This window comes from Pristiophorus japonicus, chromosome 18, assembly GCF_044704955.1.
Source record: "Pristiophorus japonicus isolate sPriJap1 chromosome 18, sPriJap1.hap1, whole genome shotgun sequence".
NCBI lineage: Eukaryota > Metazoa > Chordata > Chondrichthyes > Pristiophoridae > Pristiophorus > Pristiophorus japonicus.
Window position 1 is genome coordinate 72,507,716 of NC_091994.1, and position 27,741 is coordinate 72,535,456.

The 27,741-nt window shown below is 43.1% G+C and overlaps 1 protein-coding gene across 1 annotated transcript in view; it reads left to right on the plus strand.

Moving 5' to 3' along the window:
- Positions 1-27,741, plus strand: part of kif17 (kinesin family member 17) — a 71,757-nt gene that overhangs the window by 35,213 nt on the left and 8,803 nt on the right. The window contains exons 5-12 of the mRNA XM_070860144.1: positions 1,368-1,820; positions 3,402-3,508; positions 4,501-4,645; positions 8,941-9,047; positions 10,979-11,169; positions 21,304-21,532; positions 24,467-24,725; positions 26,646-26,716. Coding sequence (XP_070716245.1) covers positions 1,368-1,820; positions 3,402-3,508; positions 4,501-4,645; positions 8,941-9,047; positions 10,979-11,169; positions 21,304-21,532; positions 24,467-24,725; positions 26,646-26,716 — 1,562 coding nt within the window. The remainder of the gene's footprint in view (positions 1-1,367; positions 1,821-3,401; positions 3,509-4,500; positions 4,646-8,940; positions 9,048-10,978; positions 11,170-21,303; positions 21,533-24,466; positions 24,726-26,645; positions 26,717-27,741) is intronic.

The window sequence follows — 27,741 nt, forward strand, 5'->3', positions numbered from 1 at the left end:
AACAGTTTGATGAAGTAACATACTTTTCTAGTGAGTGGTAGCATGTCGATTTCTCCTTGGTGACATTATGATCCAGTAAAGCCATTTAGTATAGGAGGGAAGACACTTCTCACAAACATGGCAAATTGGAGGCTGTGTGAACCAGAATGATGTTGCATAACTCCTGATGCCTGATTGAAAACCAGCATTGGAAGGGGCTGGGTAATGTGGTGGGTTAGATACTGACTAGCGTTTCACGTCTGGGATTTGGGTTTGAATCCAGCCCAAACTGGTTGGATGCAAGTCTGCTCTGTCTGCTGAATGTAATGGCCCTGTGTAAATTGTGTTTGGACAGTTTCAATCCAGTTTCTACTGGACATGGCCCCATGACACAGAACTACTCTTAATTCAGCACTAAAATAGCAGTATTGTTGAGAGCCACAGGTGACTAGTGTGACAAATGGAAAAATATCATATAGTTGCAGTTGGGGGATTCTTTTTGGAGTTTGGGGCAGAGGAGAGGGATCCTAACTCTGTGTTTAAGCAGGCTATACCTACCCTGGGAGCGTTTGATACTAACAGAGTACCTGAAATGCAAAGTATTGCATTTTGAAACACTGAAACGCTTCAACTTGACGAATTCTGTGGTAACAGTAATGTAGTGATTATGTTACTGTGCTAGAAATCCAAAGAATGTGAATTCAAATCCCATGGCATAGGGTTACCAACTGTGGTTGGATGTATTCATGGAGGTTTCATCACAGAACCTTCCACTTCCAACACACCCCCCCTCCCCCTCCCCAGTCAAACAGCCTTTTTCACATTTTCAATGTTTCTATAACTAATAAAGTGTTCAAAGAAAATGAAAAAATGCAATTGTTTTTTCATGTCCTTTTTCTCCCGGGGTAGCTTGCAACAGTGTCCAGGAGATTGATCTTCAGTTCCTGGAGGGTTGACAACACTACCATGGCAGTTTGAGAATTTGAATTCAATTTTTTAAAAATCTGGGAAAAAAGAGCTGATATTTGAACGTGACCTTGAGATGTTGGACTGTCAAAAATCCAACTGGTTCACTATGTCCTTTTGGAAAGTAAAACTGCTGTCCTTACCCAGGTCTGGCCTATATGTGACTCCAGTGACCAATATGTTTGACTGTTAACAGCCCTCTGAAGTGGCCTAGCAAGCCCCTCAGTTATTTCTCAGGCCAACTAGGGATGAACAATTAATTCCGGCCTTGCCAGCGATACCCACAATATTGGTATACTTGGTAGAGACTACGAGACAGGTTACCAGCCTTCCTTCTCAATTAGGAAATGACAGAAGGCAAACGAACATCTTGATGAAAGAGAATAAGTGAGGGCAATTAAATGTCCTTATCTGTCTTGCAGATGATAAAGGGAAAGACCGCATCCGTGTAGGAAAGTTAAACCTGGTGGATTTGGCAGGTAGTGAGAGACAGGCAAAAACTGGAGCAACTGGAGATCGACTAAAAGAAGCCACTAAAATCAACCTGTCACTATCAGCACTTGGAAATGTAATTTCTGCACTGGTGGATGGCAGATCAAAGCACATTCCGTATCGTGACTCCAAACTGACACGAATGTTACAGGATTCCCTCGGAGGCAACACCAAAACGCTGATGGTGGCATGTTTATCTCCTGCGGACAATAACTATGATGAAAGTCTGAGCACTTTGCGGTATGCTAACAGGGCAAAGAACATCAAAAACAAGCCAAGAATTAATGAAGATCCAAAGGATGCTTTGCTCCGAGAATATCAGGAGGAGATTAAACAGCTGAAGGCACTCCTATCTGGACAGCTCGGGAATGATAATTTATCTAGTAAGTATTTTTCTCTTCTCTCGTTCATTTAAAATCCTTTATTCAATAGTGATATGAACTGGTGGAATCCGAACTCAACGAGAAGGCTCTTCCATTGGGTGTAGAATGCGTGCCACTTCCAATAGTTGGTTGCCCCAACAGGAAGCTCAGATCTTTTACCAAAGTTTGCTCATGCTTCCAAGTACTTACTTAACCAGGTAAGTGATCCAGTATTGTCACGTTTTTCATATGAAACAACATTTTCAGGTCTGATCTGTTTGTGTGATCATAGTATAACTGCTTCAGAAATCAAGTTTGTCACTATGTCAATATGCAGTCGTTCATTACTTGAATGGAACCTAAAACATATTCATTGCATGACTGAGCAAACATTAGCATCCCTAATTGTTTTCAATATTAATAAATAGAGTAGAGTGTTAATCACAGCTGGGATCTGAACTTTTGATCAGCTCATATTATGTGTTTCACCAGCATCATGAACCAGACTTGTATTAATACTGACTGACGTCTCAGTGACTTTTGCAGTTTTGTATTGACTTCAGATAAATTTGCTGAAAACAATCCTCCTTGTCTCTATATTTTATTAATGTTACCATGGTCACTGTTCCGAAGAACTTTCTTCTCTCACTTGTTCTAAAATACAAATATATTGCCCTACATGCTCCTACTCCTTTCTATATAGAAACATAGAAATTTACAGCGTAGTAGGAGGCCATTTCGGCCCATCGTGTCCACACCGGCTGACAAAGAGCCACACGGCCCTCGGTCAGCAGCTCTGAAGGTTACATATAAACCTATGAACAATGGCGGACAGGCAAAGAGCATCCGGCCCAACCAGTCCGCCCCCCACAACTGTGATACCCCATGTATCGCAACATTTTACACTCCACCCCACCCAGAGCCATACGATCTCCTGGGAGAGGCAAAAAAAGATAAAACCCCAGGCATCCTCAATATTTTCAAATCAATTCATCAGTGTCCCCCACTTCAACTTATGCTTTCCCAGGGCCTCAAAATCCATGGAATTTGTCATCTACTGCAACCTACAAACTTTTAAAACCCAATGTCAGTTCCGGAAAGATTGCTCATTTGAACACAGACACCAATATCATTGGATATAATGTTCCCAGATTAAGATCAAGCTGAAATACTTTGAGAAACACACTATCTCTGGAAAGGGAAGGAGAAAGAGAGGAGGGAAATAAAAATAAAACTGAAACTGATGGGACCCGCTGCCCTCCACAGTTAAATAGGTAAATGAACACCTGTTATTGTACTAAGCCCAGGAAGGGTCTCAGGTTCAATTTGTGCTAAGTTAACTGATTTCAGCTGGAATAATAGTGGGGTATCTTAGTGGCCCTGGATAAAGGAAGGCAAATTTGGGCAGTGTTCCTGCTGCTGATCACTGTCAACAATCCCTGCTAGAAAGTACACATATATCAACATTGGGTGAGGACAAGATGACACTCAATCGTGATGCCCCAGTGATTGAATTGCTTGCCAAGATTCAAAGCAGGGCTTAAATGAGCAGGGCACGACAACTGGTTATCAGTTAAACTAACTTTGCTTTTTATTTTTCAGATTTTCTAAATAAAGTGCAAATGAGTAGTAGTCAAGCGACCATTCAAGCCCCTCAGAATACCAATGTCCATGCTGAGATAGAAATTGAAAAAGAAAATATGAGACAGGTTTGTATACATCAAAATAAAAGCTGAAATACATTCTCAATCTTTACCTGCTGCTTAGAGAAATGGGCTAAGTGGTAGTGCTGACTGTGATACTACTGCTTGTTAATGTATTGTATCCAGGCACAAAGGACATTTGTATTCATCCCAGGGAAATAACAAGGTCCTAAACTGACTGGGTTACAGGTCTAACAAAATGGTTATGATGGGAGCAACTTGAAGTGATGAAATAAGAATATCATACAAGAAACATTTTGGCACATTAGAGGGCATTAAAAGTGCAGTTTTTTCCATCTAGAATATAATGTATTAATATAATATAATATGGAATATAATATAATAAAGCATAGTAAGACCACTGTATCAGTCTGTTATACAGAGGGTTCAGTGGGTTGAAATTTGCTACATTTAGTTTGTGTCTAATTCCTGTGTACACTACTTTAGTGGAGTTATTAACTACAAAACATTAACCAGTGTAGTAAAAGTACTGCACAGAGGAATTTTAATCCCAGCAAACTGGAAAAAATAGTTCTATTCCCTTCTGCTGCATCCATATTTCTTTTTACTTTGCTAATAACATTCTCACATCTCTGCAGATGGTAGAGCAGGGAGATTCCGAATAGAGATTTATTTGCAATTGCCATTAGTAATATCCGTGAATGGCTGACAGGCGACAAGTTACCAGTGAGAGCAAGATGAACAGATTCAGGTTTCCCCTTGACTAACAGGGATGGGGCAGGGGCGGGGGGGGGGAAACGACACAAAATGGGGGGGGGGGGAAACGACACAAAAGGCACAATTAGGCTCACTTTAGCTGATGCGCAGTATGAGTAGAATGGGAGCCAGATGGACAGTTTCCCAGAGGCTTGTACCAGAGGCCACCCAATTGTCATGTAAGTATTTCCATTTTTACTATTTATGTTGATGTTAAAGTAGAACAATGAGATTTTAGGAGACATTCTTTATCAAATGTTTCATTTTGTATTTTTTCTCAGGAATATGAACAGAGATTATCAAAGATCAAAGCAGATTATGAAGCAGAGCAAAAGTCCAATGTTAAGCTGCAAGAAGATATTGAAAATCTAAGAAGTTCTTACGAAATGAAGCTGTCACGCATTGAGGCTATTGATCAGGCCACAGGTATGCTGCCTGGATTTGGGTTTGAAATCGATTTTATGTAGGTTTTATAGGTGGTCCACTATCCTCATCATCATCATAGGCAGTCCCTGGGGATCGAGGAGGACTTGCTTCCACTCTTAGCATGAGTTCTTAGGTGGCTGAACAGTCCAATATGAGAACCACAGTCTCTGTCACAGGTGGGACAGATAGTTGTTGAGGGAAAGGGTGGGCAGTGAGCGTGGTTTGCCGCAAGCTCCTTCTGCTGCCTGCGCTTGATTTCTGCATGCTCTCGGCGACGATACTCGAGGAGCCCAGCACCCTCCCAGATGCACTTCCTCCACTTAGGCCGGTTTATGGCCAGGGACTCCCAGGTCAGTGGGGATGTCGCACTTTATCAGGAAGGCTTTGAGAGTGTCCTTGTAACGTATCTTCTGCTCGTCTTTGGCTCGTTTGCCGTGGACGAGTTCCGAGTAGAGCTTGTGGCCTGCCCAGCGGAGCTGATCAAGTGTGGTCAGTGCTTCAATGCTGGGGATGTTGGCCTGCACAAGGACGCTAATGTTTATGCGTCTGTCCTCCCAGGGGATTTATAGGAGTGGTGGCTGTCTATAGCTGCAAGAGTTAAGGATATTGCATGTGGAGTTGAGTGCATTGGACTCCGAGATAGCTTGTGAATCCAACACATGACTGACATGCAGAGCCGCATACTATTCGCAATACCCGTAGCTTGCTCGCTGCTTGGTGATTCATTTGTGCTTTTCTTTCTGCCCTATTTTTTCTGCTAGATCAGGTAGACACTTTTTCAAATGCTTTGAGGTTCCCCCTGCAGGTTGTGCATCATTACACATGTTATTTTTAAATAAGGTCTGGATGGAAATATAGCAACACCTTAGATTGACTCTCAGGGTATCCTTAATTGAGTAAAAGAGTATCCTTAATATATTTTTGCTGGCCACCCTGTGCATGCTTGCCTTATTTTATTTGACTATAAAAGGCAATTTTAGGCAGTATATTATTGGAAATTTCGACCACACAACCCGTCTTTGATTGTTGAACTTTTAAGATTGACTTTTTGCTAACGTATCTACTCGGTGAATTCCTGGACAATGCAAAGGCATCAAGTTGTGAAATCTGTCGAGAGGTTTGATGCGCTTGTAATAAATTATCACGTTTCACAGCTATGCAGATGTGATCATGACTGCACAGTTAACTTTGATCTTTAATTTAGCGTTACTTCCTGCTTCTGAAAGCAGAATTAGCCTTTCTGATACAAAGTAATATCTTTTGGTCAATCATTGTCATTGGAAAGAATGCTACTGAGGTGTGCGAAATGCTGGACTGAATTAAACTGGGCCATTAATTGTTATTTTACAATACAGATGGTAGGGTGGTGGTTGGTACAGAATAGCAACTTTCATCAAGCTGATAAGTCGACATTGTTTCACTGATCTGCAAAGTGGTATATGATTACCTTGCTGTCTCTGGGGGGAAAAAAGGCATTTACCAGCAACATGTAGTTCACAGACAAGATCTTTTCTGACTTTGTTTTTTGGAACCTTGAAGAGCTACTTGTAACTCAGATGTAAACTTCAGGGTCTAGGTTAACATGCACATTGTCAAACATGGCTGCAAAGAATAGTCCAAAGAGGCTAGATGCTAAAATACAGACTTGCTTGAGACTATTCAGAATTGAGAATAGGCCAGAGACTTATTTGTTGGCAGTTAATCTGCTTGTTATTTCACCATGCAGTTGGGAGTACAATTTGATTAAAAACAGAAAATGCTGGAAACCTCAGCAGGTCGGATAGCATTTGTGGAGAGAAACAGAGTTAACATTTCAGGTTGTTTCTCTCCACAGATGCTGCCTGACTTGCTGAGATTTTCAGCATTTTTTGCTTTTATTTCAGATTCCAGCATCCGTAGTATTTTGCTTTTGTACAATTTGATTAACATGTCTGACCAGCCAAATTTAGCTAGAATATGCCAGAGACCCTTTTGCCTCACATTTTCAAAGAACTTGTGTTTATCTTGCGTCTTATCACATTCTCGGGACGTCCTAAAGCACTTTATAGCCAATTAATTATTTTTGAAGTGTAGTCATTGTTGTTATGTAGCAATTTTCACACTGTAAAGTCCCACAACAGCAAGGGAATCAATAACCATATATTCGAACAGTGCCACGGGATCTTCAGTGTTCACATGGGTAGGCAGATGGAGCCTTGGTTTAACTCGCATCTAAAAGATGGCACCTCTGACAATGCAACATTCCCTCAGTGCTGCACAAGTCCCAGTCTAGATAATATGCTTCATTTGCCTTCACAAAGAACAGGAATAGTTGCCCCAATCTGATGCTTTGTACTTTCTCTTTTAGAGTGTTACAATGGAGCCGTCTTCAAATTATCACGATCCATGTTCTTCCTCCAGATTATATTTGCGGCCAGTTCCCCAGTGTTTTGACCAAGTGGTAATTCTTTATTTGTGAGCTTGCATAGTAAGTTTTAGTAGGCTGTTGGCCCATGGGGTCTATATTGGTCCGATCTTGCCCTTGTGTGCTATTCACTCATTAAAGCAGGGGTGACTAGATACCAATCAGGAATGGGAACCCTAACTGAACTTTTAACCTTCTTAACTCAAGGGCACTCTGGCTAATTGTACAGGTGCAGTGTTCAAAGTCCGGAGTTCCGGAATCCAGACCGATTGGTGGCAGGGTTGTCCGGAATCCGTTAAAATGATCCGGAATCCGGAACGGCCAACCCTGCCGACCTCGAGCCTCACCTTACCCCGCTCGCCGCCCTTACCTCGGGGTCTCCTCACTGGCCCGCCCCAACACCTCCTCTGCGACGGGGCCCGCTTGCCTGAACTCTTCCTTGGAGGCGGGGCCCGCCCGAACATCTCCTTGGCGGCGGGGCCCCGCCTGAACACCTCGGTGATGGGACCCTGCCCGAACAGCACCATGGCGGCGGGGACCCGCCCGAACAGTACCACGGCGGCGAGGCCCGCCCTAACACCTCCTTGATGGGGCCCGCCCGAACAGCACCACGGCAGCGAGGCCCGCCCGAACAGCACCACGGCAGCAAGGCCCGCCCGAACAGCACCACGGCAGCGAGGCCCGCCCTAACACCTCCTTGGTGGGGCCCGCCCGAACAGCACCACGGCGGCGAGGCCCACCTGAACAGCACCACAGCGGCGAGGCCCGCCCTAATACCTCCTTGGTGGGGCCCGCCCGAACAGCACCACAGCGGCGAGGCCCGCCCTAATACCTCCTTGGTGGGGCCCGCCCGAACAGCACCACGACAGCAAGGCCCACCTGAACAGCATCACAGCGGCAGGAACCCGCCCGAACACCTCCTTGGTGGGGCCGCCCAAATAGCACCATGGCGAGGCCCGCCCGAACAGCACCACGGCGGCAGGGACTTGCCCGAACACCTTCTCCTCGGCGGGGCCCGCCCAAACAACTCCTCGGTGGCGACCCCCCCCCCCACTTTCTGACGTTCCGAAATCCAGAAATACCTGAACCTGGGTTCGGGTGCTTCTGGATTCGTGACGTCAGAAAGATGATTCAAAGTCCGGAAAAACGCGGAATCCGGAACGGCCTCAGTCCCGAGGGTTCCAGATTCTGGATGCTGCACCTGTATCTAACTGCTGCCCCAGCTGAAATCCTCCAACACCACAGACTGAGAATTGACCCTGCAACCTACCTGGCCTATAAGGCTTAGTACCACAATAAATTTACCCACAGAGCCACTGGGAAAGCTCAATAACTAAAGGGGGAATTCTATGTTCCAGCACTCCAAGCAAGGACTGGCACCTGCTGGGAATGCAATTCCCAAGATGCACTATCTGCTGGGAGCATCAAAGAGCAAATTTAATTTCTTATTTAACTAAATCATTAATTGTGAAGTTATTGAAAACACTGGACCATGCTGCTGGAAAATGTTAAGAGTAAGCAGTCCAATTAAACCTTTTAATTGAAAAAGTTTTAGTTACATCAAAATGAAGCACACAACTTCTTGAAGTAACCTAGGATCTGGATGACCTGGGGATGGAAAACTTTGGCACGCTCAAAGATTTGGGTTTGACCAGGAGAATATACAATATACACTGGGCTTGTTATTATGTCTGTGCATGTGTTGGTGCTGTGTGCATTTAAGGGTTGAGACGGTTTGTTTGGTTAAGGTCCTAAGGTACAGCTGGGCTGAGGCATAAGAGGGACCTCACTTTTTTTGGATGGGGAATATAAATGTTCTTAACTCTCTTTTAAATTAACACACATGGCTGTGGCACCATTACAAAACATAAATGTATCTCTGTCTCCTCAGATGCACCTGAATTTCAAGAAAGCACCTGTGCCCTAGAAGTAACTGAGCCATATAATATTGAACTAGCGGATGTGAGTGAAATAGAACAGAAGCTAGAGATTGCCACGGTAAATATTATAATATTGCACATTCCATTGGGCTCCTTTTATGGTTTTGTGAGTTAAGATAAAATTCAGGGTTAAACATAAAAACACTGACAGTTTAAAGTGCGATATGGTAGTAACATAATTACGAATTTCTGATCACTAATACACAGATAAGATTGTATTATGGCTCTTAATTGACTCTAATCCAACCATTGGGTTATATATGATATGAAATATATTTTATTTTTAAATTTTCATATGTTTGGTGTTCAGATTGAGGCCTTTGAAACAGTGTCAGTTTTTAGGTCAAGTGATCGGAAGAGGGGTTATAATAGAGTATGTGAATAAAGTGTGCAGCTATTTCCCTTCAGGTGTCATAAAAGGCTAATAACATAGGAAGTAGTTTAATAGTGTGAGACTGGAAAGCAATAATGCTGTATGTACATTAACAAGCAAATCAGCATCTTCAGATTTCTTGTGCAGTGTAAGTGTATATAATCAACCATTGATGACTTCTGAAACTGCACAGATAGGACCGGTGATGGATGACTAAGAATAGGACCTCTAGCAACAGTGTAGTGCTGCAGTGCCATGGACAATAACGTGCTGTGTCACACAACAGTAGGAGATGGATTTGTGTCAGGGATTCCCCACATGGTAATCTCCCAACCTCAGCCCAATCTGCAATACTGAGCAGAGGCACCAAGCTACCAAGAGGAAGGGTAGATTGGCAAGAGAAAGTCAACTTGGGTTTCTCTTCTACATAAAGCAGCCAGTTTTAGAGCAGCACTGAAGGTAGGGTTGCCATTTTTTGCCAAGTCCAGAACCAAGCAGGAGACTGGATAACAACAAAGCAAGACGAGGGACTGGGATCATGGATTGCATTCTGGTGATGATGAGAATTCATTGTTAATTAAATTCATAGTTAATTAAATACCTTAACTGAATACCTTAATGATGAAGGAGTAAGTGAAAAAAAACTAATTGTTATTTTAAAAAGTGGACCTATACAGTTTAATTTTTCTGTTCCAAAACCAAATGGGTAGCAATGCCAACTGAATAAGGTATGAGAAGAGGTTGTCCAGCCACCATCTTTGTTACAAAGAGAGAAAATAACCTGGAAAATAGGAAACAAAGTACAGAAAAAGAAATCAGTTACTGTCACAGGGTGTCATAAAGTGTATGTATTACCAATCTTTCTGAACAAAAATCTTTCTTTTATAGCTTAAAGGAGTAAGCCATGTTTGTTTTATCAATTGGTTTTAGAGAGGTTCTGATGCACCTGCTGTGGCCAAAATGCATAATCCACAAAGGAACCCTGTAAATGAGGATGTACCTGACTTTCTGCAGGCCCAACAGCACACTGCCATTGTAGGTCAGCTGGAGATGGCGTAAAATCGACCAGTACCCAGATTCGGCAGGTCCCAGCCCAGGCTGCTGCTTTCGTCAGGCCTGTTTGGGATGCTCCCTCTGCCTGGCCCATGCCGTTGGATGCAGGCCAGAATATCTGCTCCTGCCTCCCCTCCTCTGCAGTTGCCCAAGATTCACCCACAGTCACAGTGGTCCAGGTGCCTGCCACTGCTAATTAAATGAAGTGAGTCCCCCCAATTATAGATAATCCGGGAGAGTCATGAGATCACTAGCACCCTCCGCACTTTCACCACAGAACGGACCTCCAGTTGTTGGAGCCAAAATGCCTAATACCAATTAATAATAAAAGAAACCTAAGAAGAAATTGTCACACATGCACCCCTAGCTGTCCCTAATCCTTAACATTAATATCTTATCTGTTACCAACAAATAAAATAAGCTAGCAGAATATACATTTTCATACATATGAGTTTTTTTTTAAATTAATATTATTGTACATTGTGAAAATTGCTAAACAATGTTACCTGACAAATGCTAAATGTCTCTTTAATGATGTGGTTTCCTTGCCAAATGTTTTCAAGTTGATTGAAGCAGAGCCTGACTATGAGCCTGAAATAGCCAAACAGGACACCAGCAGTACAAAAGTTACACCAACCAATGAGAAGCAAAGCGCTCCATTAGATCTGCAACTGCCCAAGGAAGAAATCACGGCCGAATGTTCTCCAGCTGGTTCGTCACCCGCCGCCTTAGATCAGGAGGAAGTACTTGCAAGGTCTGTTCCATAAGTGTGCCTTTGTTATTTTTTTTACAATGTATTTGTTTACAGGATGTGGGCGTCGCTGTCAAGGAGCATTTATTGCCTATCCCTAATTGCCTTTGCGAATGAGGCGGTGAGCCGCCTTCTTGAACCGCTGCAGTCCTGTGGTGATGTTGCTCCCACAGTGCTGACTTTATCATATCGGCTTGGTACAACTGCTAGGCTTGCTAGGCAATTTCAGAGGACAGTTAAGAGTCAACCACATTTCTGTCGGTCTGGAGTCACATGTAATAGGCCAGACCGTACGGTAGATAACATACCCGGCTTTTGGTAAATATTGCACATGCGGCATGATTTAGGCAATCTATGTGTAGTATTTCCAATTCCTTGCGTGTGGCAATATATCTCATCCGCTATCAGCATGTATTAGAAAATTGCAGGTGTCTTGCCTGCAATAAAGTATGTGTGTGTGCCTCTTTAAATCTTACTTAAAGGTTATTCATTGTTCACGCTGGAAATCAGAACTCTGGCTTTGTTCATGGGGAAAGTCAATTAAGAGCTTGCAGACATTATGGCTCCAATATTTCTGTTCCTGGAGAGTTTTTCTATATATTGCAAATGACACCCTTTGTTTCTCTAATATATTTTTAAGTGTAATACAGGAATTGGTATTAGCAGTGTGATGCCCGTTATGCTGTTCTCTGGGGTTTCAGCCAGTCTCATACCAAAATTACAGCAGGAGATCACTGATAGCCTGGCGAAGTTTCAGGGTCTTTCACATCCTCAGGACATCCCAAAGCATTTTACAGCCAATTAATTGCCTTTGAAGTGAAGCCACAGTTGGTATGTAGTCAAAAGTGATAAGCAGATTGCACTCACCAAGGTCCCAGAAGCAGCAAAGGACATACATCAGTTAATCTGTTTCTAGGGTCATGAATGTTGGCCTTGGCCATGAGAACTCCCTGCTTTTCTTCAAATAGTGCCATGAGATCTTGTACATCCACCTGGACAGGCAGTTAAATATCTCATCCGAAAGACGATACTTCCAACAATGTAGCACGCTCTCAGTACTGCACTGAAGTGTCAGACTAAATGATGTGCTCAAGTCCTTGAGTGGGACCACAACCCACAACATCGTATGGCGTGAGTGCGAGCAACTGAGCGACATTGACATCTTATCCATAAAGTATTCCCAACAAAGCGTGACAGGGAATCTGTTACAGGAATTACACATGATATTTACAGGGAGTTTGACAAAGATCTGTCTAGAGACAGTGAAGCACATGTGTTTTGATTGGTTCCTGGGAAATAAATAAACACAAGCCCCAAATATCTGCAAACACATCTTGAGCTTAGAAGGTTGAGAGGTAACCTAATTAAGATGTTTAAAATCATAAAGGGATTTGATAGGGTAGGTACAGACAAATTATTTACTTTGGTGGGGGAATCCAGTACAAGAGCATAATCTTAAAATTAGAGCTAGGCCATTTAGGAGGAAGTACTTTTTCTACAGAGGGTAATGGAAATGTGGAATTCTCTCCGCCAAAAGGCTGTGGATGCTGGGTCAATTGAAATTTTTCAAGTCTGAGATCGCTGGATTTATATTGGGTAAGAGTATCCAGGGATATTGAGGAAATGGAGTTGAGGTACAGATCATGCTTTAATTGAATGGTGGAACAGGCTTGAGGAGCTGAATGGCCTGCTCCTCTTCCTATGTAAAAAAAAATGTCAGTTAAATTGAACGAAGTAATTCGTGTTCTAGCAAAGTACTCCAAATTAAGCCTCAAGCCCGCATCAGTGAAGTTATTGTTTCTGAGAAAACATTTTATGATATCATACACTGGAGTAATGATATATATTATATTCACAATTATTCAGTTTATTATAGATTTCTTATGTTATAAATCTTATTTTACCAGTAAAATTACAGCTAGGGAATGTTCAAAATGGCATCTCAAATCAATGTCACAACATTTGATTGGTTGAGCTCTGTGTTATTGGTAGCTTTTGCTATATTTATTGATTTAATGTCTTCAGTAGTTCCTCATTGGTAGCTTCCTACTCACTTTTTTTACTTTCATTCTTCCTTTCCCTACCCCCGTAGTTCTGATTGGCTTATATTTCACATTTGTTAAGCAGGAACAATCAACTACAATAATTTGCATACAAGAAGGGTGAACTCTGAGATATGACCCAGGAAGTGTGATGGGAAACACATACAAGATACAAGACTTTAATATATATATATATATACATACACACAAACACTAACCACAAATTTCTGGAGTTTTGGAGGGGCATAACATGTCCAGTGGAGCAGAAAGGGCGGTACTTGGCGCAGAACCCATTTCCTCGGGGTTTCCGCCTCTTTCTGGCCTCATTCACAAATTCTAACTGGGGGAGAGTGAATAGGTGCTTCTTCTGTCTGCCCTTCCCAGGTTTTCAGCTCTGGTCGAATGTATTCCTAGTGGTTTCATTGCATGACCTCCAACTGCCCCACCATGACTTACCCCGCCAATTGGAAAGAAAGTCTTGGATTTATATAGCGCCTTTCACGACCACCAGACGTTTCAAAGCGCTTTGCAGTCAATTAAGTACTTTTGGAGTGTAGTCACTGTTATAATGTGGGAAACGCAGCAGCTAACTTGCGCACAGCAAACTCCCATAAACAGTAATGTGATAATGACCAGATAATCTGTTTTTGTTATGTTGATTAGAAACATAGAAAATAGGTGCAGGAGTAGGCCATTCGGCCCTTCGAGCCTGCACCGCCATTCAATGAGTTCATGGCTGAACATGTAACTTCAGTACCCCATTCCTGCTTTCTCGCCATACCCCTTGATCCCCCTAGTAGTAAGGACTACATCTAACTCCTTTTTGAATATATTTAGTGAATTGGCCTCAACAACTTTCTGTGGTAGAGAATTCCACAGGTTCACCACTCTCTGGGTGAAGAAGTTTCTCCTCATCTCGGTCCTAAATGGCTTACTCCTTATCCTTAGACTGTGACCCCTGGTTCTGGACTTCCCTAACATTGGGAACATTCTTCCTGCATCTAACCTGTCTAAACCCGTCAGAATTTTAACTGTTTCTATGAGATCCCCTCTCATTCTTCTGAACTCCAATGAATACAAGCCCAGTTGATCCAGTCTTTCTTGATATGTCAGTCCCGCCATCCCGGGAATCAGTGTGGTGAACCTTCGCTGCACTCCCTCAATAGCAAGAACGTCCTTCCTCAAGTTAGGAGACCAAAACTGTACACAATACTCCAGGTGTGGCCTCACCAAGGCCCTGTACAACTGTAGTAACACCTCCCTGCCCCTGTACTCAAATCCCCTTGCTATGAAGGCCGACATGCCATTTGCTTTCTTAACCGCCTGCTGTACCTGCATGCCAACCTTCAATGACTGATGTACCATGACACCCAGGTCTCGTTGCACCTCCCCTTTTCCTAATCTGTCACCATTCAGATAATAGTCTGTCTCTCTGTTTTTACCACCAAAGTGGATAACCTCACATTTATCCACATTATACTTCATCTGCCCTGCATTTTCCCACTCACCTAACCTATCCAAGTCACTCTGCAGCCTCATAGCATCCTCCTCGCAGCTCACACTGCCACCCAACTTAGTGTCATCTGCAAATTTGGAGATACTACATTTAATGCCCTCGTCTAAATCATTAATGTACAATGTAAACAGCTGGGGCCCTAGCTTAGAACCTTGCGGTACCCCACTAGTCACTGCCTGCCATTCTGAAAAGTACCCATTTACTCCTACTCTTTGCTTCCTGTCTGCCAACCAGTTTTCAATCCACATCAGCACACTACCCACAATCCCATGTGCTTTAACTTTGCACACTAATCTCTCGTGTGGGACTTGTCGAAAGCCTTCTGAAAGTCCAAATATACTACATCAACTGGTTCTCCCTTGTCCACTCTACTGAAAACATCCTCAAAAAATTCCAGAAGATTTGTCAAGCATGATTTCCCTTTCACAAATCCATGCTGACTTGGACCTAGCATGTCACCTCTTTCCAAATGCACTGCTGTGACATCCTTAATAAAAAGGGCGGTAAGAGAAGGGATAACCAGCCGTGGATAACCAAGGAAATAAAGGAGTATCAAATTAAAAACCAATGCGTATAAGGTGGCCAAGGTTAGTGGGAAAATAGAAGAGTGGGAAAATTTTAAACGACAGCAAAGAATGACTAAGAAAGCAATAAAGAAAGGAAAGATAGATTACGAAGGTAAATTTGCGCAAAACATAAAAAGATAGTAAAAGCTTTTACAGATGTATAAAACGGAAAAGAGTGACTAAAGTAAATGTCGGTCCCTTAGAAGATGAGAAGGGGGATTTAATAATGGGAAATGTGGAAATGGCTGAGACCTTAAACAATTATTTTGCTTCCGTCTTCACAGTGGAAGACACAAAAACCATGCCAAAAATTGCTGGTCACAGGAATGTGGGAAGGGAGGACCTTGAGACAATCACTATCCCTAGGGGGGTAGTGCTGGACAGGCTAATGGGACTCAAGATAGACAAGTCCCCTGGTCCTGATAAAATGCATCCCAGGGTATTAAAAGAGATGACGGAAGTTATAGCAGATGCATTCGTTATAATCTACCAAAATTCTCTGGACACTGGGGAGGTACCAGTGGATTGGAAAGCAGCTAATGTAACGCCTCTGTTTAAAAAAGGGGGCAGACAAAAGGCAGGTAACTATAGGCCGGTTAGTTTAACATCTGTAGTGGGAAAAATGCTTGAAACTATCATTAAGGAAGAAATAGCGGGACATCCAGATAGGAATAGTGCAATCAAGCAGACGCAGCATGGATTCATGAAGGGGAAATCATGTTTAACTAATTTACTGGAATTCTTTGAGGATATAACGAGCATGGTGGATAGAGGTGTACCGATGGATGTGGTGTATTTAGATTTTCAAAAGGCATTTGATAAGGTGCCACACAAAAGGTTACTGCAGAAGATAAAGATACACGGAGTCAGAGGAAATGTATTAGCATGGATAGAGAATTGGCTGGCTAACAGAAAGCAGAGAGTCGAGATAAATGGGTCCTTTTCGGGTTGGAAATCGGTGGTTAGTGGTGTGCCACAGGGATCGGTGCTGGGACCACAACTGTTTACAATATACATAGATGACCTGGAAGAGGTGACTTAGAGTGTAGTGTAACAAAATTTGCAGATGACACAAAGATTAGTGGGAAAGCGGGTTGTGTCGAGGACACAGAAAGGCTGCAAAGAGATTTAGATAGGTTAAGCGAATGGGCTAAGGTTTGGCAGATGGAATACAATGTCGGAAAGTGTGAGGTCATCCACCTTGGGGAAAAAAAAACAGTAAAAGGGAATATTATTTGAATGGGGAGAAATTACAACATGCTGTGGTGCAGAGGGACCTGGGGGTCCTTTTGCATGAATCCCAAAAAGTTAGTTTGCAGGTGCAGCAGGTAATCAGGAAGGCGAATGGAATGTTGGCCTTCATTGCGAGAGGGATGGAGTACAAAAGCAGGGAGGTCCTTCTGCAACTGTATAGGGTATTGGTGAGGCCGCACTGGAGTACTGCGTGCAGTTTTGGTCACCTTACTTAAGGAAGGATGTACTAGCTTTGGAGGGGGTGCAGAGACGATTCACGAGGCTGATTCCGGAGATGAGGGGGTTACCTTATGATGATGGATTGAGTAGACTGGGTCTTTACTCGTTGGAGTTCAGAAGAATGAGGGGTGATCTTATCGAAACATTTAAAATAATGAAAGGGATCGACAAGATAGAGACAGAGAGGTTGTTTCCACTGGTCGGGGAGACTAGAACTAGGGGGCACAGCCTCAAAATACAGGGGAGCCAATTTAAAACTACGTTGAGAAGGAATTTCTTCTCCCAGAGGGTTGTGAATCTGTGGAATTCTCTGCCCAAGGAAGCAGTTGAGGCTAGCTCATTGAATGTATTCAAGTCACAGATAGATAGATTTTTAACCAATAAGGGAATTAAGGGTTACAGGGAGCGGGCGGGTAAGTGGAGCTGAGTCCACGGCCAGATCAGCCATGATCTTGTTAAATGGCGGAGCAGGCTCGAGGGGCTAGATGGCCTACTCCTGTTCCTAATTCTTATGTTCTTATTCTTATAATTGATTCCATCAATTTACCCACTACTGCTGTCAGGCTGACCGGTCTATAATTAACTGTTTTCTCTCTCCCTCCTTTTTTAAAAAGTGGGGTTACATTGGCTACCCTCCACTCCATAGGAACTGATCCAGAGTCTATGGAATGTTGGAAAATCACTGTCGATGCATCCGCTATTTCCAAGGCCACCTCCTTAAGTACTCTGGGATGCAGACCATCAGGCCCTGGGGATTTATCGGTCTTCAATCCCATCAATTTCCCCAACACAATTTCCCGACTAATAAGGATTTCCTCAGTTCATCCTTCTTACTAGACCCTCTGACCCCTTTTATATCCGGACGGTTGTTTGTGTCCTCCTTAGTGAATGCCGAACCAAAGTACTTGTTCAATTGGTCTGCCATTTCTTTGTTCCCAGTTATGACTGCCCCTGATTCTGACTGCAGGGGACCTACGTTAGTCTTTACTAACCTTTTTCTCTTTACGTATCTATAGAAGCTTTTGCAGTCCATTTTAATGTTCCCTGCAAGCTTCCTCTCGTACTCCATTTTCCCTGCCCTAATCAAACCCTTTGTCCTCCTTTACTGAGTTCTAAATTTCTCCCAGTCCCTGGGTTTGCTGCTATTTCTGGCCAATTTGTATGCCACTTTCTTGGCTTTAATACTATCCTTGATTTCCCTTGATAGCCACGGTTGAGCCACCTTCCCTTTTTTATTTTTACGCCAGACAGGGATGTACAATTGTTGCAGTTCATCCATGCGGTCTCTAAATGTCTACCATTGGCCATCCTCTCAACCTCTTAAGTATCATTCGCCAATCTATCCTCGCCAATTCACGCCTCATACCTTCAAAGTTACCCTTCTTTAAGTTCTGGACCATGGTCTCTGAATTAACTGTTTCATTCTCCATCCTAATGTAGAATTCTACCATATTATGGTCACTCTTTCCCAAGGGGCCTCACACAACGAGACTGCTAATTAATCCTCTCTCATTACACAACACCCAGTCTAAGATGGCCTCCCCCCATGTTGGTTCCTCGACATATTGGTCTAGAAAACCATCCCTTATGCACTCCAGGAAATCCTCCTCCACCGTATTGTTTCCAGTTTGGTTAGCCCAATCTATATGCATATAAAGTCACCCATGATAACTGCTGCACCTTTATTGCATGCACCCCTAATTTCCTGTTTGATGCCCTTCCCAACATCACTACTACTGTTTGGAGGTCTGTACATAACTCCCACTAGTGTTTTCTGCCCCTTGGTATTCCGTAGCTCCACCCATACCAATTCCACATCATCCAAGTTAATGTCTTTCCTTACAATTGCATTAATTTCCTCTTTAACCAGCAACGCCACCCCGCCTCCTTTTCCTTTCTGTCTATCCTTCCTAAATGTTGAATACACTTGGATGTTGAGTTCCCAGCCTTGGTCACCCTGGAGCCATGTCTCCGTGATGCTAACCACATCGAGGGATAAATATTGGCCAGGACACCAGGGATGAATGACTCCCCTGCTCTTCTTCGAAATAGTAATCTTCAAATTAAATTAGTAATAATTTTAAGCCGCTGTCCCCACATCTTTTACGTCTACCTGAGAGAGCAGATGGGACCTCGGTTTAACATCTCATCTGAAAGACGGCACCTCCGACAGTGCAGCACTCCCTCAGCACTGCACTGGAGTGTCAGCCTAAATGTATGTGCTCAAGTTCCTGGCGTGGGACTTGAACCCACAACCTTGCAAAGTGAAAACTCTTTGTTATCTAATTGGTGCTGTCAGTCAAACATCCTTTTCCCCCCAACTCCAATATTTTTATAACTAATAAACAGAAGTGTAAAAAGAACATGGAAAAAAAACTTTTTTAATGCTCAATGATTTTTCTCTGGGGTTACTTGGAGATTAATCGTCAGTTTCTGAAGATTCCAGGTTTAGCAACCCTGCCATGACAGTTTGAGCATTTGAATTCTGTTTTTTAAAAAAACACATCTGGAAAAGCAGTATGACATAGAAATGTGCATGAGTTACCCTGGGTGATGTTGGACAGACAAAACGCACTAGATACTCGACCAGCTCCGTTGGGCGGGCCACATTGTTCGCATGCCTGACACAAGACTCTCAAAGCAAGCACTCTAATCGGAACGCCTACACGGCAAGTGAGCCCCAGGTGGGCAGAGGAAAATTTTCAAGGACACTCTCAAAGCCTCCTTGATAAAGTGCAACATCCCCACCGACACCTGGGAGTCCCTGGCCAAAGACCGCCCTAAGTGGTGGAAGAGTATCCAGGAGAGCACTGAGCACCTCGAGTCTCGTCGCCGAGAGTATGCAGAAAGCAAGCGCAGGCAGCGGAAGGAGCGTGCAGCAAACCAGTCTTCCCACCCACCCTTTCCTTCAACAGGTCTGTCCTACCTGTGACAGAGATTGTAATTCCCGTATTAGACTGTTCAGTCACCTAAGAACTCAACTTTTAGAGTGGAAGCAAGTCTTCCTCAATTTCGAGGGACTGCCTATGATGATGACTAGATACAAAACTTTCTATAAGATATAGATTACATGCATATCATTGTGATTTAAAATCATGAATCTCTGTGACGTAGTCTATAAACATAAGTGAGGAAAATGTAATCAGTTCTTGGGCTACTACCATACGGTTCCCCAGGCACCAATCCAGATTATTTTATGTATATTTCCCTTGTTTCTCATTCAATGTTAATTTATAAACCTTATAAAATCACTTAGTTTTATCAGTAATATATTACAAAATCTTATACAAAAGCAAAATACTGTAGATGCTAGAAATCTGAAATAAAACCAGAAAATGCTTGAAATGCTCAGCAGAAATGCAGTCTGACGAAAGGTCATTGACCTGAAAGGTTAACTGTTTCTCTCTCCACAGATGCTGTCTGACCTGCTGAGCATTTCCAGCATTTTCTATTTTTATATTAAAAATCTTACATCTACACACACTTCCTTCAATTATTTTTGCAGCCCTACCACAGGCATGTTTACATAAGCAGTTTCCATTACAAATATGAATACAGGAATTTATAATGGCAATAGTGGGGAAGGAATTATGTCTGCACACCCAGATCCAATTGTCCCACGTCCTCTTACCCCACTTTACCCAAATTGTAAACCGGTTTCTGGCTAAATTATGTTTTAAAATGTTGGGAAATGTTAATTGTTCCCAATGTTAAGAGCATTAAAAAAATTATATGATGAGAAAAGGCCACATCATTGAATTGCGCACTTCTTTCACTGATTATTTACTGTACACCCTATCCTGAACTCGACTCCACATACTAATATTCTAAAGTTAAGTTCTGCATAAATGCTCCCAGATCCCCAAAGATAATCAAGCAAATACACAGAATGTCTATCCAACTTCCTTATTGAACCCTGATGATGGCAGATGTTAGAAAAAGATGAGTCTAGATCGGGTGTGATTAGGTAATTATTCTGCCATTCACACCCTCTTTAGAGTCATCTTTTTCTAACTTCTGCCATTACCATCTCAAGTTGGCCCATCATCCCTTTTGTCTCTCAAGTCTCTCCTGCCTTCCACCTTATCACAGATCTTCCCTTTTGTTCTTTCCTCCCCTCCCTCTTACAGAATCTGTTAATTTCAAAGTTTTGCCAGTTCTGACGAAGGGTCATTGACCTGAAACGTTAACTCGGTTTCTCTCCACAGATGGTGCCTGACCTGCTGAGATTTCCATCATTTTCTGTTTTTATTATAGCACTAGATCTATCCTGTTTGATACCAGTAGCTGATCATCTTAGTTTATATTTATCCTTATAGCTTTCAATCCTATTCCCGACCTGATATTTAACTGGTTCTTTTTTTGGCTCCCCGCAACTCACCGGCCTGATGTACATGAGGCCGGTGTGTCAAAATCGCAGCTGCCACTTTATCGCGGGTACAGGCGACCAGCTGGAGCACTCTACCAGTTGGTCACCCAAAATCAATATCGACTCCAATGTGTGAGATCCATTAATGAAACTATCTACTGTTTACTGTAGGCTGAAGATGTTGGAGAATGAGGTTGTAGGTGGAGAGCAGTCCAAAAATACAGAACTGAAGGAGAAACGGAAACGACGGAAGAAGTATGCAGATGAGCGAAAGAATCAACTTGCAGAAGCACTGAAGCACACAGACAGGGATGATCCTACGATCTTGATCAATGTGTACGAATCTATTCAGGATGAAGTTCGAGCAAAAAGCAAAAATATAGAAAACTTGCAGAGAAAGGTACTGCTTTTTCTTTCTCGAAACTTTCATAGTCACTTGCCTCTACATGTTCTTCCTGCACCTGAGAGGGTAAAGTTCCATATGAAGTTGTACAATTTCTAGTAGTAGTGTTGCTCAGTGATGCACTTGGCAAATTGTACAGTTATTATTGACCAAGAGTAGTGGAATGTCCATTTTGCTTAATGATTAGGCATTTAAAGGTATGTTCATAGACTATTAATTTGAAATTATGTAAATTTTAATAATTGAATAATTGTTGAGTTGATCATTATAGGCATAATGCAGTATTCACACTAGGGTGGACTGATCATTGGGCCCATTTTATTTGCGAGCGAGTGCATCACAACCAACCCAATTCTCTCATTGGCGGATGTGCCACTTTACAGCAGGGGTAACTGGATCGTAATTAGAAGCAAGAACCCTCGCTTAATTTTCCATGGGCACTATATCTAATAGAAGTGTCTTACTGCCGAAACCAAGGATTGAACCTCAGATCTTCCCAGTCTGTGTGGCCCAGTTCCACACCAGGTAAAATATGCATCCATTGTATGGCTGAGAGATGTGGACCATGTACAGTAGACACCTCAAGTCGCTGGAGAAATACCACCAGCGATGTCTCCGCAAGATCCTGCAAATCCCTAAGGAGGACAAACGCACAAACATTAGCGTCCTCGTCCAGGCCAACACCCCCAGCATTGAAGCACTGACCACACTTGATCAGCTTCGCTGGGCAGGCCACATAGTCCGCATGCCAGACACGAGACTCCCAAAGCAAACGCTCTACTCGGAACTTGTCCACGGCAAACGAGCCAAAGGCAGGCAGAGAAAACATTACAAGGACACCCTCAAAGCCTCCCTGATAAAGTGCGACATCCCCACCGACACCTGGGAGTTCTTGGCCATAGACCGCCCTAAGTGGAGGAAGTGCATTCGGGAGGGCGCTGAGCTCGAGTATAGTCGGCGAGAGCATGCAGAAATCAAGCGCAGGCAGCGGAAGGAGCGTGCGGAAAACCAGGCTCCCTGCCCACCCTTTCCCTCAACGACTATCTGTCCCACCTGTGACAGAGACTGTGGTTCTCGTATTGGACTGTACGGCCACCTAAGAACTTATGCTAAGAGTGGAAGCAAGTCTTCCTCGATTCCGAGGGACTGCCTATGATGATGATGGAGGAACTATGAATGAGCGACAAACTAGTATTTATGTAGCACCTTTTCATGTCCTCGGGACATCCCAAAGTGCTTTACAAGCAATGTATTACTTTTGAAGTCCAATGACTATTGTGTGGGTAAATGGCAGCCATCCCACCAATAGCAAATGAATGAATGATATGTTGTTTTTGGTGATGTTGGTTGAGGGAGGAATGTTGACCAGGACACCAAGAGAATTCTGACGAAGAGTCATCGACCCGAAACGTTAACTCTGCTTCCTCTCCACAGATGCTGCCTGACCTGCTGAGATTGCCAGCATTTTCTGTTTTTACACTGAGAATTTCCTGCTCTTCTTCAAACAGTGCTTTGGGATCTTTGATATTCACTTGAGCAAGCAGAAAGGACCTCAAGTTTAACACATTATCTGAAATTAGCTGAAATCTGAAAAAAAAAGATGGATTTTGTAGTAATGGATTGAAGTAATTCCATTACAATGAATACCCTCATATTATTCTGATAAACATGTTGCTGAGCTCTCTTCCCTTTTCTCATTTCTTAATCTATTTTACCTATCCACATATCCCTTGATTATTCTGTTTCTGCTGAAATTTGGGGTTAATCTGAGTTTGGTGTTAAACATTGCAATGTTGGATTCAGTAAACATGTTGGGGCCGAAATTCAGGGTCCGGATAAGGCCTGTTACCAAAACAGCGGCCATGCGGCGGAATCGAGTGGCCGCCACGTTGCAGTCGATTGGCCGCCACAATCCAAATTCATCTCGGGGATTTTTCGGGCGGTAGTCACTTCCGCCCCGCTGCCGCCGACCGTCCCAAGCACATCATCAAAGTGTGCACCACCGATCTCCCGCACCTCCATCCCACTCCGTGTGAAATTTACCTGAAAAAGTCCACGATCCGCCGAGCGGTGCCCCGGACAGCTTTTTCTGTCGGTGCGCCTTGTTTTCTGTGTGTGAGCCACGGCATCGCGGCAGCCCTTCAAGGGAAGGGCGCACTGCTGCAACCGCCATATTTTTTTTGCCGGCCGACTTCCTGATTGGCCGGACAATAATGGCCCCAGGTTTGGCCACCGCCAACAGGCAGCCTAGCACCGCCTCTTGGGTGCCAGGCCGGTAGCCCGGCCAAAACCCTCCCTGGTGGCCCAGTGGCCGAACCTAAAAAATCACTACTTCTCTCCCCTTTAAGTGAGGGGAGAGACGTGGTGACGCACACGCGTACTGATGTCACCACTGCTCCGCCGCTGAGTGACAGCGGTGGAGACTCCGCCTCGCCCCCACTTCCGCCCACATTATGACCGACTTTCGGGTGCTCGCCCAAAAAATTGCCAAAGAGGTGAAAATGGAATTTCAGCCCCACTCTGTTCTGCCTATTCAAGGAGTATAACATGGATAAGATGGGACTGTGGAGAAAAAGAGAGTAAATCTTCAGAGTACCAGAATTCAGAGTAAACCCTACCCTGTTTAAATAGAATTAGATAAAACTTACGGCACAGAAACAGACCAGTCTTTATGTTCCACACGAACCTCTTCGCACCTTACCTCATCTCACCCTATCAACTTATCATTCTTTTCCTTTCTCCCTCATGTACTTATCTAGCTTTCCATTAAATGCATCTATGCTATTCGTCTCAACTACTCCACATTTTCATTAGTCTCTGAGTAAAGAGGTTTCTCCTGAATTCCTTATTTGATTTATTAGTGACTATCTTATATTTGTGGTCCACAAACAGATTTGTTTGTTAATCTGTTTATTATTTATCTTATTTAAGCTAAAAGTTGCTGAGATAGAAATCTCTGATCTCCAATCCGAGTTTGAATTTGAGCGTATCGACTACCTGTCCACCATAAGGAAGCAGGAGCGGGAAAACATTCTGCTGCAGCAAGTCCTGGAAAAAATCCAGCCATTGATCCGGCGTGAGTGTAACTACAGTAATATTGATAAAATAAAGCGGGAAAGTGTTTGGGATGAAGAAAGTGGATGCTGGAAACTACCAGAAACAGTTCTTCAAAAGATCACTCTTCCGTCTGGTAAGTGAACATCTTTGGTTACCAAACAGGACCTCTATAGATTAAACAAAATAAATAAGAGTAGCTCTAATACAAAACTAGATGGAATTAGGAGCTCCATGTTTTAAACTAATGCAGACCTCCACAGATTAAACTAAGTAAGTTTTTGGGACTTTCAAAGACAACAACAACTTGTATTTATATAGCATCTTTAACGTAGTAAAACATCCTATGGCGCCTCACAGGAGCGTTATCAAACAAAATTTGACCACAAGCCACATAAAAAGAGATATAAGGACAACAATGAGGTAAGTTTTAAGGAGCGTCTTAAAAGAGGAGAGGCAGAGAGGCTTAGGGAGGGAATTCCAGAGTGTAGGGCCAAGGCAGCTGAAGGCACAGCCACCAATGGTGGTGATTAAAATCAGGGATGCGCAAGAGGCTGGTATGGGAGGAGGGCAGAGATCTGGGAGGGTTATAGGGCTGGAGAAAGATACAGAGATGGAGAGGCTCAAAGCCATGAAAGCATTTGAAAACATGGATGAGAATTTCACAGGGTTGATGATGAACGGGACTTGGTACAAGTTAAGATACAGGCAAGACTCAAAAAAAATGGTGGGAACACCTATAGTTCAATGAGTCAACCTAGGAGGATCACTATAGACTAGATAACTATGGAGGTTTCTATTGACGAGACACTTATTACAATGTCTGTAAAGCAATTTTGATAAGACTGGAATATGAACCTCAATAGACTAGATTAACTAAGAATAAAGGCCACAATATACTTGTTGGACAAAAGTAGGCATATCTATAGATCAGACTAGACAAGAGTGGACTTTTCTGTAGGTTAGAAAGCGCAATTGATATGCATGTGCTGAATGACTGGCAAAATCCCTCTAAACACACTGATTACTTTCCAGTCTTGACGAGCTGAAAAACAAAACAGCTCACCAATTTGCAATAGGCATGTAGCTTTCTCCTTTCTGCATTGCTTGATTCTGCTTTGTTGTTACATTTGATCTTTTTTGGTCTGCTGCATCTTTTCCCTATCTCTCTCTAACTCACTCTTTGTCTAAGAAGTGTATTTTATTCCTTCATGTCTTTCAAATGTTAAATGTATGCAGAACTTGCAGACATCGTAGGGCTTTTCTTGGTACTAAACTCTTTGATATACAAGTTAGATGTCAAAAGAAAATGAAACCAGCAGACAGCAAAGGGATCAGTGTTCACACTAGATCTATCTCAATGGTAAAATTAATTACTAACATGTTGCAGGCCAGTGGAAAAGGATCCTGTTTGGGGTGTTCTAAAAGAAGCCAGTAACTACTTGGAAAAAAAGTCCTGACTATATCTAGACAGACATTTTCAGATGTTCAGGTTCCAATTCCCATGTTGGAGCAATGAGAGGAGCGCCATGGAGCTGAAGTGACCATGATACTTTCATCAAAAACTCAGTTGAAAGGTTCTGAAAACTACACTAATGATTTTGAACTTTTTATGGTTTTGGGGACAGTTTAAAATATTGTGTAAATCAAGGATTATATTGCTGATTATTTTCTCTGTTATTTTGCTTATGTGTCATTACAATTCTTGTAAAGAGAATTAACGACTAGTTTTACCCTGAATTATGCAATCTGGCAGTATAGTGGCCTCTACCTTTTGGAGTGGAAAAGAGAGCATGGTAGGCAGCCCATGCAATCTTCAGTGCTGAAGGCCACAGCATAAAGGGAAATTATCAGTCCTGCCGCCTGTTATTCTCTCCACGTCATGCATAAAGTTGCAAGTTCACTGGAGATGCTGGTCTGCTTGGAAATGGCTTTCTTGCAATAGAGTGAGAGTTGGAAAAGATCAGAAGTTGAAGTGAAATAAGTTTGGATCAGGTTAAGGTACAATCCTTTGCACTGTACAAGTTATATCTTTTAATAATTTGATTTTTTTCAGCCGGCTCTAGTATAGCACCGAATAAGCAAGGTACGAGAGTCTCTACTAATGAAATTGGAGATTGCTCAATGGTAAGTGTCACATACAAATTCATCCAAACTCTATACTGACTACCAGAATTACATGTATTTCAACTCAATTGAGATTAACTTTACTTCAATATTTATAATACTAAAGTAGAGGTCTGAGTTTTGACCAATGCAAAGTATTATGACGAGTAGGCTTGGGCGGATAAGTGGCAAGAAACATTCATGCCACACAAGTGCCAGGCAATGACCATCTCCAGCAAAAGAGAGTCTAACCAACTCCCCTTGACATTCAACGGCATTACCAGTCAAATCCCACAACATCAACATTCCGGGGGGTCACCACTGACCAGTAACTAAACTGGACCAGCCACATAAATACAATGGCTGCAAGAGCAGGTCAGAGGCTGGATATTCTGTGGCAAGTGACTCAACTCCTGATTCCCTTCCACCATCTACAAAGCACAAGTCAGGATGGAACACTTTCCACTTGCCTGCAGCTCCAACAACACTCAAAATGCTGGAAACCATCCAGGACAAAGCAGCCCACTTGATTGGTACCCCATTCATGACCAATGCACCATGACTGCAGTGTGTACTATCTACAAGATGCACTGCAGCAACTCGCCAAGGCTTCTTCGGCAGCACCTCCCAAACCCTGACCTCTACCACCAAAATGGACAAGGGCAGCAGGCACATGGGAACATCACCACCTCCAAGTTTCCCTCCCAAGTCGCACACTATTCTGACTTGGAAATATATCGCCATTCCTCCATCGTCGCTCGGTCAAAGTCCTGGAACTCCCTAACTAACAGCATTGTGGGAGTACCTTCACCTCATGGACAGCAGCGGTTCATGTAGGTAGCTCACCAGCACCTTCTCTAGGGCAATTAGGGATGGGCAATAAATACTGGCCTTGCCACCAACGCCCACATCCCAGGAATGAAAAAAAAGACAACTAATGAATATCAGGTGACAAGATAGGATTCCTGACACTGAACTTCTTAAAAAAGCTGACATGCCAAGTTTAGATGCTCTGATCATGAAGGCACAGCTACGATGGTCAGGTC